Source organism: Pelodiscus sinensis, chromosome 1 (assembly GCF_052426305.1).
Source record: "Pelodiscus sinensis isolate ZL-2025 chromosome 1, ASM5242630v1, whole genome shotgun sequence".
Lineage (NCBI taxonomy): Eukaryota > Metazoa > Chordata > Testudines > Trionychidae > Pelodiscus > Pelodiscus sinensis.
Window position 1 is genome coordinate 1,263,264 of NC_143052.1, and position 13,857 is coordinate 1,277,120.

General features: G+C 56.2%; 1 protein-coding gene across 3 annotated transcripts in view; it reads left to right on the forward strand.

Moving 5' to 3' along the window:
• Window positions 1–13,857, forward strand: part of SHANK3 (SH3 and multiple ankyrin repeat domains 3) — a 780,355-nt gene that overhangs the window by 629,557 nt on the left and 136,941 nt on the right. For all 3 annotated transcript variants that reach the window (XM_075914851.2, XM_089777650.1, XM_075914857.2), the window contains one exon: window positions 4,681–4,805. In XM_075914851.2, the coding sequence (XP_075770966.2) occupies window positions 4,681–4,805 (125 nt within the window). The remainder of the gene's footprint in view (window positions 1–4,680; window positions 4,806–13,857) is intronic.

Below are 13,857 nucleotides of genomic sequence, written 5' to 3' on the forward strand. Positions count from 1 at the left end.
TCCTTAAGGCTTGTCTTCAGAAAGGCAGGGTTTGGGAAATACCCCTTTCCTCAGGAGGCCCCAAGTCCAACCCAACAACATGGGTGCATCCCTGCCTACAGCGCCTGAGCCACACGGCCTTACTCCGCATGCCTGACCTCGTCTTTGCTTCCTGCAGACCTGGCTTTGTCGGGCATGGCCTCCTGCCAGGTGTCCTACAGGCTTACAGACTTGCACACGTGCTGCTGTCTGTGCTGGTTGCATCTGTGGAACATGGAGAAAGAAATTCTGTTTCTGTCCCCAAACCAGCTGTGACTCTGTACTGGGCATTTATGACACAGCCTGGGGAGGAGGGGGCCAACTCCATCACTTTCCGGCCCAAGCTCTTTGGCACTCAAGGAAGTTTTGCGCCACAGAAACGTGCTGGAGAGTTGAGCTGTGGGTTGGGCGTGAGCGATAGTTTTGGCCACCCTCAAGCAACTTCTTATGGACAACAGTGCTGCCACCCAGTAGCTGAATGAGCAGGGAAATGTACGGCCATCCCAGCCTTGCCAGGGGTCTGCGTATGAGAAATAACATCTGAGCGTGGCTTGCGTGGCCCGTAGCCATTTATAGACATGCCAGGGAACTGCGTATGAGAAATAACATCTGAGGGTGGCCGGCGTGGCCAATATCCATTGATAGATGTGCCAGGGATCTACGTATGAGACATAACATCTGAGGGTGGCTGGCGTGGCCTGTAGCCGTTGATAGACGTGCCAGGGATCTGCGTAGGAGACACGTCTAAGGGTGGCCGGCGTGGCCCGTAGCCGTTGATAGATGTGCCAGGGATCTGCGTAGGAGACACGTCTAAGGGTGGCCGGCGTGGCCCGTAGCCATTGATAGATGTGCCAGGGATCTGCGTAGGAGACACGTCTGAGGGTGGCCGGCGTGGCCCGTAGCCGTTGATAGACGTGCCAGGGATCTGCGTAGGAGACATGTCTGAGGGTGGCCGGCGTGGCCCGTAGCCGTTGATGGACGTGCCAGGGATCTACGTAGGAGACACGTCTGAAGGTGGCCAGCGTGGCCTGTAGCCGTTGATCGACGTGCCAGGGATCTGCGTAGGAGACACGTCTAAGGGTGGCCGGCGTGGCCCGTAGCCGTTGATAGATGTGCCAGGGATCTGCGTAGGAGACACGTCTAAGGGTGGCCGGCGTGGCCCGTAGCCATTGATAGATGTGCCAGGGATCTGCGTAGGAGACACGTCTGAGGGTGGCCGGCGTGGCCCGTAGTCGTTGATAGACGTGCCAGGGATCTGCGTAGGAGACATGTCTGAGGGTGGCCAGCGTGGCCCGTAGCTGTTGATGGACGTGCCAGGGATCTACGTAGGAGACACGTCTGAAGGTGGCCAGCGTGGCCTGTAGCCGTTGATCGATGTGCCAGGGATCTGCGTAGGAGACACGTCTGAGGGTGGCCGGCGTGGCCCGTAGCCATTGATCGACGTGCCAGGGATCTGTGTAGGTGACACATCTGAGGGTGGCCGGCGTGGCCCGTAGCCGTTGATTGACGTGCCACCGAAGGGTGGGGAGTCCCTGGGCCCTGCACTCCCACCCATAGTCAGAGGAGACTCTTAGCAGGTAGGGAGAACAGAAGGTTTATTAGTCCCCGGGGCACAGTGTTGCCCAGACTTGTTGTTACAGGAACCAGGCGTACCCAGCCCAGCCCAGCCCAGCTTGGGGAGGGCAGTAGAGCCAGCGTCCTGGCCCTTCCCCTGCACTCCAAGCCAGCCAAGACCGCCCATTCCCAGCAGCTGGGTCACTACCCCACAGCCAGGCTCCTCTTCTGGCCTTTGTCTTGCTTCCTGGGCAAAGGTGTCACCTGGTTACAAAGGGCATCAGCCATTGTGTACCTGCCACACCGAAGTTCCCCTCACCACCTTGCTGGCAACGCCCAGGGAAACTGAGGCACACGCACAGGGTTGCTACAGGACAGTAGAACTCATGTGCAACATTACAAGGTGAATGAAATCCCCATTTTCCCCATTGCCTGTCCTCACTGAACTCGCCTAATTCCTTCGTGAACCAGCTCTGCTTTGGGCCGTCAGATCATCCCTCGGCAGTGGGTTCCGCCCGCTGACACAGCCCCCGCAGCCCTCCTGGCACCAGCGTGGCCCAGACAGCATTGGCTCTCGGTGCTGCACCCGCGCTTGGTCCGGGGCCTCGGAGCTGAGGCTCTGCTGCGTAAGAACCAGGACAAGTCTCCAGCTCCGTCTCCGGCTCTCTTCCTCTCGTGGCTCGGAGAACTGCAGCCGAATTCTCAGGCAGAGCCCTGTTCTCGAGGTGGCCGGCCCATCTCGGGGTGCAGCAGAAGAATCCCCAAGAGCTGCGTGTGCAGCGGAGAAGGGGAGGCCTTGGACGCGGTGCCGTGTCCAGCTCAGCGCTCCACCGCTCATAGGTCGGCCTGTCCATGGCACTAGAAAGCACTAGCCCGAGCGCTCCCCTGCCTTCCACGTCCACACTGCTCCCATGGACGGGTTTTCTCCTTTCCCCCATCCCCCAAGGCCTGCTCGGTGCCTTGCCTCTGGTGCCCGGTACCTGTAGGGATCTCGCCCTCTGCGGCTGATTGGCTCCCCCTTTGTCGGGCTGGAGGCAACCTCGGTATCTTCATTGTCGCTGAAAATGCTGTTTCTGGCGCCAGTCTTTGCAGTCCTGCTGGCGTGGCTCACTGCCCCGGGCTCAGCCCACTCCCGCAGCCCCTCTAAGCCATGACCCTGGGGCGGGTCCCCACCGAGCAGAAACCCGACCTCGTGCAGGCCCTGGGGTAGCTGTGAGATGATGCCAGGCCTGTGCACCCGAGAGGGAGCAGCTGAAGCCATGCAGTCATGCCAGGGAGGAAAGAGCTCCGGCGCCTGCAGAGCAGCTGTTGTCTGGTGCTTATCGGGCAGCCAGTCACACCGCCTCGCTCTTGGTGGGGCAGAGTGCGGCCGGTTCGGCCTGGGATGTGACAGCCGGATGGGACGCGATGAGCCAGAGGGTCCCTTCCAGCCCTATGGCTGATGTCCCTGGGTGCCAGGCCTGCCCCAGCCACATGTGCTGAGGGAAAAGGGAATGGCCACTGAGCCGGGGGAGCCCGGCAGCCACAGACTGCGCCCGGGGGAGTGGGCCAAAGCCGGGGCAAGCCCCCGTTTCTCCATTGGAGACCCAGATCCCAGTGAGGGGCACAGCAGCAGCCCAGCCGAGGTCTCTGCTGCCAGCCTCCCCCCACTCCAGGCCCCACAGGGAGCAATCCACACCCCACCGATGGCTCCCAGCATGCTAGGCCACATTGCTCCCCACGGTGTGGCTGCCTGGTCGGGCGGGGGGCTGTCAGGGAGCAGGTGGTGGAGGCTGAAGGGGAGTCGCTTGCTCGATGGGGAGGAATTGTTGGGGGGCATAGCGCCTAGTCAGCCACAGGCTCAAGCCGTGGTAGTGCAGGCGGTTCTGGGGGGCGTGGTTTGGGGCACCGCATGGGAGATGCGTGAGGCTCCCGTGGGGCGATCCCTTAGCAGATGCCGCAGTGAAGTGGCCGTACATAAACCAGCACTGAGTCCCCGCACCACAAGAGGGTGTCAGCCGACGGTCAGGGCAGTGAGTCCCTTATGACCGGCTGAAGTTCTTTTAAATTGTGCTTGGTTCTGTTACAGCAACTGAAGGAGTCAGGTTAAAGCTTAAACAGTTACTATTTTATTGTTACAGGGTAAACTTAGTTGTTAAATGCTACTACTGTGTTACAGATAACACAGCCACTCCAAAGGACAGGACAGAAATTACACTAAGTCGTCACTTACAGGTCCCATGAAACCCTTTTGGTTCTCTGAGCTCTTATTAAATGCATGCAAATAGACACATAGCAGGTATATAGTCTCACCCCTGCGTTCCAGACTTGGCGTGGCCAGCGTCTTTCTCTCAATCCCTCGGGAAGAAGTAGGGCGAGGTTGGGCGTCCCACAGACCTCGGGAGACAATCAATACCTGCCAGCAGGTGTATGATTGGAGCTCCAATGGGGTGGGCTACTAAACCCCTCTTTTACCCCTTGGTCACGTAGGCTTCTTCCTGGTCTCAAGTGGCCAATTAGGAAAAATGGCTTTGAATGCCAAGTTTCCCACGAAGGGTGCAAAGCAGAATTCACACCTGGGAAAATGCAGACAATGGGCACCTCTGGTATGTGATGGGCGAAGATTCCTCTCCTGGGACAGTGCAGGCGTGTCAATTACTGGTACTAGCCATCAGGGCAACGGGAGGCCCCGGGTCGTCAGCCAGCCCATTTACTGTCTGGTTTCTGTTTATGGTAGAGTCAGGGACAGGCAGCACACCTGCGTTCCCAGGGCATCAAAGTCTGACTGCCTTTCTCTTGCTCTCGGGGGGGGGGGGAACAAGATGGGGTTCGTGTCTGGCTACAGAGGGGCAGACACCCCTGCTTGGTCTGGGGCCGTGTTCCCTGTAAGCTGGGCGCTCGTGCGGCCGCTCAGCAGGGACTCGGAGGCTGCCCAGCTGATTAGCAGAGTGCCCACAGCCAGGCTTTGGTTCCTACTGGTGGTGCACACGCCTCAGTACACATAAAAATGTATCCCGCACCTGGATGGACAAGGCTTCCGGCTCTGGGCCATTGGAGCCCCTGGAGCGCTTTGTTCTGGGCGTCGTTGAATGCCGTGCTGCTAATTGGGGCTTGCTCGTTCTCTTTCAGCGGAGACGCCAATCGAGGAGTTCACCCCGACTCCCGCCTTCCCAGCGCTCCAATATCTGGAGTCCGTGGATGTGGAAGGCGTGGCCTGGAAAGCAGGACTTCGCACGGGGGACTTTCTGATTGAGGTAAGGCCCGAGGCAACGCCGGGCGTCCCAGGGCACAGGGCTACACAACAGCCACCACCTGGAGAGGGCTTGGAGCGCCGTGTGCTCGTGACTGAGTCGAGCCTGCCGCGGGCATTTCTGTAACAGGCAGGGGCAGGTCGGCTGCAAAGCAAGCTTCGCGGAAGCCCAGGGCTTCTGCTACCGACACCCCGGCAAGCTGGGGCTGGCCTGGGGCTCGCGTGGGCAGGATGAGACCGGAGCAGAAAGGAGGGGTCCAGGGGCTGAGGCCTGGGCAGGTCCCCTGTCACGTTACTGGATTTTGAGGGGAGCAGCCAGATCACTGCTGCACCCATAGGTGGGGGTGTTGGCCCCAGAAATGGTATAGAAGGGGCCATGTGAGGTATTGAATAGGAGCTCACTGTCTGCTGATCCTGTGTACACTAGTCATGTGATTGTAGAATGTCTGTGTGTGGAGTTAGGAATCTGTAACCTGTGTGGATACTGAATATTTCCCTGCATGTGGTTGAGCATTGGGCAGGGCCGGGCCTATGGACATGCTAATTAGCGAGGCCCTGTGGGACAATGGCTCTCAATGGGCCAAGGACACACCTAAAGAATGGGGGCTGTCACCTGAGAGCTGCCAGCAGGGAGCACAGAGATTGGCCGCTGGCCAGGTGACCTGCTGCAGCCAAGAAGGGACCAGGAAGGAGGGATAAAGAGGCCATGTGGTCGACGCCATCTTGTTCTCAGCTCAGCACTTCATCCCAGAGGCAGCACTGCAGGGATCGAAGAGCCCGGAAGACCTGTGAACCCATCCTGATTCTAGGATGTGCAACAAGAACTTTTAAGCCAGCAGCTGTAACATCTCTGCTAGAGCCTGCATCGAGGACTGGGAGATTCGGTGCATGTAACATACTATCCTTTAACAACCTCACTCTCATGCTTTTCTTTCTTGTGATAATAAACCTTTAGATATAGATGCTAAAGGATTGGCCCAGCGTGATTTGTGGGTAAGATCCAGAGGGTAAATTGACCAGGGATCTGTGGCTGGTTTCTTGGAACCAGACAGGACTTGTTCGGGGTAGGTGGGATTGGGTGCTAGGACCCCCCACCCGTGTATGAGGCCTGGGGCCATCTGGGGCACGGATATTGCTGGGGTGTCGGAGGGGTTTTGCTCGGGAGGCTTCAGGCAGGCAGCTGAAGCGCTCTGTGGGACTGGTTTGTGGCCTGTGTGGGGAGGTCACCAGTCTGGGGGCTGTAAGGAGCCCTGGATTTGAGCAATTCGCCCTGAGCGGACGCCCTCAGCTGTGCCCAGACACGGCCCGGTCCGTTACATCCCTGCTGCCCACAGCCGCTCAGATCTCGAGGGACCCCACTGCCCATGGTGACTCGGCTCTGCAGACCTTGGGGTGTGTCTAGACTACATGGCTCTGTCGACGGAGCCATGTAAACTAGTTTACCCGACATAGCCAATGAAGTGGGATTTAAATAATCCCCGCTTCATTAAAATAAACATGGCCGCTGCGCTGTGCCGACCATCAGCTGATCGGCACAGCGGGACAGTCTAGACGCGGAGCGGTTGACAAGGGAAGCCTTTGTCGACTGCTCCCTTATGCCTCGTGAAATGAGGTTTACAGAATCGGTCGGCAAAGGCTTCCCCGGCCTACGGATCCGGGTCTAGACTTCCGCGCTGGGCCGGATCAGCAGATCGTCGGCACAGTGCGGCATCAGCGGATCGTCGGTACGGTGCTGCGGCATCAGCGGATCGTCGGCACAGTGCGGTATCAGCGGATCGTCGGTACGGTGCTGCGGCCATGGTTATTTTAATGAAGCAGAGATTGTGTAAATCCTCGCTTCATTGACTATGTCGGGTTAACTAGTTTACAGGGCTCCGTTGATGGAGCCATGTAGTCTAGACACACCCCTACTGGCTGGAGTTCTGGCCCTGCGCCGGGGCCGTGGGGAATGTCATGTAGGTGTCTGCGTGGCCTGGAATCCATGAGCTCCGTGACATCATCTCACCCTACTCATTCCTCATGTCTCTGAGCTGCCACCTGCCCTCGGCTCCTCCAGGAACGGATGTGACCCCCCCTCCCCCCAGCTTCCCCAGGCGGGGCAGTGCAGCTGAGGGACAAGCAAGCAATGGTGTGCCGCCCCTTGTGCTGAGATAGGATGTACTGCCAGAGTCACTGCCCCCTAACTAACTATTCAGGGGGCTGGCCTCACATCCTGCCATTGCTGGTGACAGCCAGCCCTCCCGGGTCCTGCTACCACCCAACACACCCCCCACCCTCAGCTGAGTTACCTGAGCGCTTTACCTAAGCCAACAAATGGAGCAGTTCTCCAAATGGAAGCCTTGCCCTGCTGGAGTGTAAACCCGGAACGATTCTGTCAGGGTCTGCGCCGTCCCCGCTCGCCCGTTCGTCTGCTTCCTCCTCCGCTGGAGAAGGGCCAGAGAGGAGCAACGCCAGCGATGAAAGGCCTAGAGAGCAGGAGCTGGGCCTGGTTAGTCTGCAAAGGAGAATCCAGAGGGGGGACACGGAGCAGTTTTCAGGGATCTAAAAGGGTGTCACAGGGAGGAGGGAGAAAAATTGTTCTTAATCTTTGGGGATAGAACAAGCAGCAACAGGGTGAAACTGCAGCCAGGGAGGTTTAGGTTGGACATTAGGAAAAACTTCCTGCCTGTCAGGGGGGTTAAACCCTGGAATGGGTTGTGGAATCCCCGTCTCTGGAGATATTGAAGAGCAGGTTGGACAGACCCTCTCAGGGATGGTGTAGATGGTTCTGGGTCCTGCCGTGAGGGCCGGGGACTGGATGTGCCCTTCGTAGAACTGGGTCTTTCCCAGCTCTGTGATGGGCACCAGCCGTTGTGAACAGCTGAGACGCCCAGCGCTTCCCTGCTGAGCGCACTGCTGAAAGCAGGTGTATTGATCCAGCGTGGAAGTGGTTACCCGCGATCGCCACCACACCAAGATAATAGAAGCCGCGGGCTAAGCCAACTCTCCTGGGCAGGATTGGAATCGGCCTCGCCCTGGGAGCGAGTACTGGCAGTTTGCAGAGTTTCTGTACACAGTGCCTGGGCCAGCCCTTCCCCCGCTTCAGTCTCGGTTTCTGAGGTTTTCCAGACGTTGAGCTGCAGAGGAAGTGAGGTGCTTTGGTGATGTCACTTCCTCCTTCCAGAGCGTCTTCCATGTGACAGGAATCAGCGCTCCCTGTCAGCTGAGCACTGGAGCGGCCACGAAGGAGAGATTCTGGTGCTGCCCAGCTGATTAGCAGAGCACCCCCAGCCAGCACCTGTCTTTCTAGAGGTGGTGCACATCCGCACATGCCTCATCGGAGCAGCCAGGCTGGGTCAGACCAAAGGCCCGTCCAGCCCAGGGTCCTGTCTGCCCACAGTGGCCAGTGCCGGGTGCCCCAGAGGGAGGGGACACAACAGGGAATCCTCACACGATCCCTCCCCTGTCACCCACCTCCAGAGAAAGAGAGGCCAGGGACACCATTCCTACCCAGCCTGGCTAACAGCCAATGATGGACCTAACCTCCATGACTCTATCCAGCTCCTTGTTGAACCCTGTTCTAGTCCTGGCCTTCACCACCTCCTCTGGCAAGGAGTTCCACAGGTTGACTGTGCGCTGAGTCAAGAACAGGGGAGAGAGAGAGCTCAGTGGTTTGTGCATTGGCCTGTTTAACCTATGGTTCTGAGGTCAATCCTTGTGGAGGGGATTTGGGGCAAAAATTTGTCAGGGATGGTATTTGGTCCTGCTGTGAAGGCAGGGACTGGACTCAATGACCTTGCAAGGTCCCTTCCAGTTCTAGGAGAGAGGCATCTCCATTACTTTTCCATTAAAAAAACCAACAACAACTACCTTTTGTTTGTTTTAACCCTGCTGCCTCATAATTTCATTTGGTGACCCCTAGTTCTTATAGTGTTGGGATATGTAAATCACTTTCCCTTATTCACTTTCTCCACACCAGTCATGATATTATCGACCTCTATCCCATCCCCCCCTTGGTCTCCTCTTTGCCTCAGGGCATGTAACAGAATGTATTCCGCACATGGATGGAAAAAGGAGCGGGAACATTGGCGGGAACCCCGTTGTTCCAAGCCAACCCCCCGCCCAGTGTGTGGAAAGTACCGGTACCAAAATGGTGTGGTCTAGTCACACGTCCCTACGTTCTTGAGGAGCCTTGGCAGGCATCCTCCGTAGGCGGGACCGTTCCGTGGGGACAAGCCTGTCCCATGGCCACTGACTGTGGGGCTGGGCCCTTGACAGGCCGGGTGCACATTTCACAGCTTTTCTAAGTGGCGTGCGCGAGCCAGGCTTCGTGCCAGGCCATGCCATGGCAGCGCCACACTCCAGCAGGCTGGCGCCGTCCAGTAACAGGAGGAGGCCCTGAGCAACGGCTGCCTCGTGCTTTGAGCAAACCGTAGCCTTGGGGGTGTGCCCATGGGGAGCACAGTGCGGCCAGTGTGCCAGTGTTCCCTGCCACGAGCCAGGACAGTCATCGAGGCTGGAGATAGGAATGGCCCCTGGGTGCCATCCAGGGCCTCTACTGGGAGCCACTGTGGAGCAGCTGGAAATCTCACAGGTCCTGAGGCTTCCAGGCAGTCGCGGGGCTGAACCACTACCAAGCACAGCACAGTTCCAGCGCCCCCGCCGAGGCTCCAGCAGCAGCTGTGAAACGTCAGGGATGGCGCAGCCCGTGGGGCACTGGACTCGTCTCAAGGAACTTCTGGGTTTTGTCTACAAAGCCCAGCCAATCTGGAACGTCTGCGTGTTGTCTTCTAAGGCGGCTGCTGCATCGCACGCTACGTGTTAGGGTGAAGCAAATCGTAGCACCCTGCCTGCTGGCGTGCGAACAGACGCTCAGAATCCAGCCGCCCGGGCCAGCCGCGAGAACAGACCAAAGCCCGACCCGTGTCCGTTGGCTGCACGTGGGGCTGGAGCACAGCAAGACATCCGGTCTGGGGAGCCCAGCCCTCCAGCCAGGGACGATGAGGACCCCAGTGTGGGATGCACACAGAAGCCTTGTCCGCATTTTACGTCATTATTTAGCAGGGCTGTCAAGCGATTAAAAAACTGAACGGCAACTAACCACACAATGAATCACACTGTTAAACAGTAATAGACCTCCATTTAGTTCAATAGTTTGGATGGTTTCTACATTTTCAATGATATCGATTTCAGTTACAACATGGAATACAAATTGCGCAGTGCTCGCTTTTGGATTACACATGCTTGCACTGTAAAAAAACAAAAGAAACCGCGTGTCCATGTCACCTAATACCAGTGCTGCAGTGCAGTCGCTTTATCAGGAAAGTAGAATTTGCAAAAGTACAATTATGTACCAAAAATCTGCATTCAGAAATAAAATCTCAGAACCCTGCCGAGCCTAGAAGGCCACTCAGTCCTGCTGCTCGTCCATGCAGACAGACAGGCCGTTCCCATTTGCAGGTGCCCGCTTCTTGTTCACAGTGGCACCCGAGAGTCAAAACAGGCCTTTGCTTGGCATTCTTGTAGCCAGCATCGGAAAACGTTGACGTGACAGATGTGCTAAAGAGTCACATGCCCCTTTGTGCTCCAGCTACCATGCCCGAGGACGCGCGTCCCTGCTGCTAACAGGTGCTGTCTGATAACGCGCCGCAGCAGAGCAGACCGACACACGTTCATTTTCACCAGAGGAGTCAGTTGCCAGGAGCAGAAGGTTGGTTCTCTTTCTTGGTGGTTCGGGTTCTGTCATTTCTGCGTTAGAGCGTTGCTCTTTGGAGACTTGTGAAAGCAAGTTCCACATCTGGGGCCTCCGATTTTGGAAGGCACGTCAAATTCTTAAACTTTGAGCTGAGTGCTGTAGCTGTCTTTAGGAATTTCACATTGATACTCTGATGGCTAGGAGGAGTGCTGTCCTTTTAAAACCCTGAGGTCTGTGTTCCTGGTTCAAAATGATCCCACCATGTCAAAGTTGTTCCCCACTTGGCACTTTGAGTGCAGAAGGTGGGGGCCTGCAAGAGACCTTAAAAATACCCCGCCTCTAGAGGATTCTGCTTCAAAGCTCCCCAAGGTCGCAGATTTCCTGACCTTGGGAGGTAGTTGCCACCACCAGGTGAGGGGGGGAAACAACCTTTCTTCTTGAACCCAGGAAGAAATCATTTGGAAACGTCTTCCGGAGGGGAACCCCAAGCTCTTCTACCACAAGAGAGCTTGAAAAAACCCACGGCAACCTCTGCTAGCTGACCTCTCAGTCTTAGCCGCGCACACGCAGACCTCCTGGTACCTTCCAGGACACACGGATCAGATCGTCGCCTTAAAAAGGTGATTTTATTAACAAAACAAAAAGCTACACTTGGAAAGCAGACTTGGTTGCTGGGGGGTTTAAAACAACTGAGAAAAGAACAAATTAAAACAGAGAATTTCATCCCTGGGATACAGTTTAAGGCGGGGGGGGGGGGAAGGGGGCACATGGATTTAGCACAAAGAAGGTTAACCAAACAACAAAACAAAGAAAATAACCTGCTCGTGTCTAAATAGACATTCCCTATCTACTCACATTCCTGTGTGTCAAGGTCCAGTCCTCGCCCATGCCCAGTATTCTTTGTAGGCATGGTAGTCCTGCTTGGATCAATTCATCTTGTTCCCCCAGCTCCTGGCAGAAGCTCACACAAAGAAGAAAAAGCAAGCAAGTATATCTCCCAATTCGAATCTCAACACCTTCTCCCCTTGGCTCTCCTGGCTCCCTGCCAACACCTCCTAGCTACCCGAGTTTAACCCTTTAGTCACTGAATGCTGGGGGGACCAGGAAAGGAAAACTCTCCTCCTATCCATCACACAGACTTTCTTTGCGTTTTGTCAAATCTGCAGTGAAAGAGGCATTAAAATGAACAACGTGTGCAGGGTTGCCATCCAAGACTGCTATACCATGAGCTAGATAGCAGATGGCAGGTAACACAGCAGGAGACATACGTTTCTCCCCCAAGGATTTCAGTCACAAATGTAATTAACACTTTTTTAGTGAGCACCATCAGCATGGAATTACGTTCTCTGGAATGGCGGCCACAGCACAAAGGGGTGTATGATGGTTAGCATCTCTGGCATGCAAATACCTTTGGCCTGGCCTGCTACAAAAATGCCACAAGAACTCCTGTTGTCACTTTCAGGTGACCATGTAAACAAGAAGCAGGCAGCACTATTGCCTACAAATGTAGCCAAGCCTGTTTGTCTGAGCGACTGGCTGAACAAGAAGAAGGACTGAGTGGACTTGTAGGTGCTACATTTCATGTTGTTTTGGCTTTGAGAGCAGTTATGTAACAATCTGCATTTGTAAGCGTCACTTTCACAGTAAAGAAATCACACTACCATACTTGTAGGCAATAAATTGAAAATTACTGTTTCTTTTGTTTATCATTTAAAGTTAAATATTTGTAATACAAATAATATACAGTAAGCACTGTACACTTTGCATTCTGTTTCTGTAATTGAAAATATAGAAAAACATCCAAAATAATCCATTTCCATTTGTATTCTATTGTTCAGCTGTCTGATTAAAACTGTGATTAATTGTGGGGAGGCATTGTGGCCTGGGGGGGTGGGATGGGCAAGGATGGCCTGGGGAGGATGGGTGGGGATGGCCGGGGAGGGGTCGCTGCGGGTGCTGGTAGGGGATGGGCTAGGGGAAATTGCAAGTGCTCATGCGGAAGAGTTGTGGCTGGGGAGGTGGGATGGGCAGAGATGGCCTGGGATAGTCGGGAGGGGTTGGCTGGGGGTCACTGCGAGTGCCGGCAGGGGATGGGCTAGAGGACACTGTAAGTGCTCAGGCAGAGGAGTTGTGGCCGCACAAGGATGCTCTGTTCTAGGAGAGACAGGCCAGCAATGCCACGTGTGACGTAGTGTTGGTACCTTGCTGCTTGCTAGGCTGGGGTTGTGGGTGACCACCGCTGGCAGCTGTTTGCAGCACGGCCCAGCAGGGCAGGGGATGAGTCATGCAAGGGGCTCCCAACCTGTCTGACCAGTTGCCTCCCAGGGAGAGAAACAAGGGAAGGAGGGGAGGCCAGCCCCTGGCTGGGGGGCAGGGCTGGAAGGAACTTTTTAGTTTCTGTCTGGTATCATGGAGGAAGCAGCCTAAGCAAAAGGCTGGGATTTAGGGGCCCAGTCCCCCTCTAGGGGCTGAGGCATCCTAGGCCTGCCCTGGAACCAGATGACATCTGTGCTGTGCTGTGTTCTGGAGAAGCAATAAACTCCCTCTGTTCTTCTGGCTGGTGGAGTCTGTTCGTGCCACTACGGGGGTGCAGGAGTCGGGGGAACGCCGCAGCGCCACCACACCATGCGAATGAGAGAAGGTCGAGTCATCGTCAGCCCGCGTGGTTTGTTCTTCTCTTTCCAAGTTTGGTTCCCTGGAGTACCCAGAAGTCTCGTTACGCCCAGTTTGGTTCCAGCTGCTCGTAGCGAGCCAGGCAGTGGAGCAAGGACCTCATCTGAGCGGTTCATGTCTTGGGACCCTTCTGCAGCAGAAGCCTTATCCTGGGCAAAGGCCTCTCCTTGGCTACCCTGCCCACGCCACCAACCCTGGAAAAGGACCGGGAAGCCGCAGGGGCAACCCATGTGCTTCCCGCCTGACCCGGCAGTGCGGCAGTAGCCAACGCGCTCTCAGACCCGCAGGAAGAGGAGGGAGGACTGGTGAGCAGAGTGAAGAAGCAGCTTCCCCGAACAGTCCTTCCTTGGGTTTCTTAACCCCCCTCAAACGCATTTTACCACATGGTTTGTCAGAGACAGGCTCCTGGGCCAGGTGGTCTAGGCTAGCAGGACGGTTCCCTTGCTCTGACGTGGCCTCTTGGGCCGATGTTTGCAAGAGGGAACTGGCAGGGCTTCCCGGAGCTCTTGAAGAGGGGCTGGGAGGAGTCAAAGCACTCGGGTGGTTCCTTTCCCAGGTCTGAGCAGAAGCCGGGCTGCAGCCACAGCTGGGACATCTCCATTCCAAGGCCGACAAGGGTTTCAAAAACCAAGGCCAGAGCCAGCCTTGGGACCTGCACCAGTCTGGCCAGCTGCCCTCGGACGGCACAGTCCAGAGCCACATCAGGAAG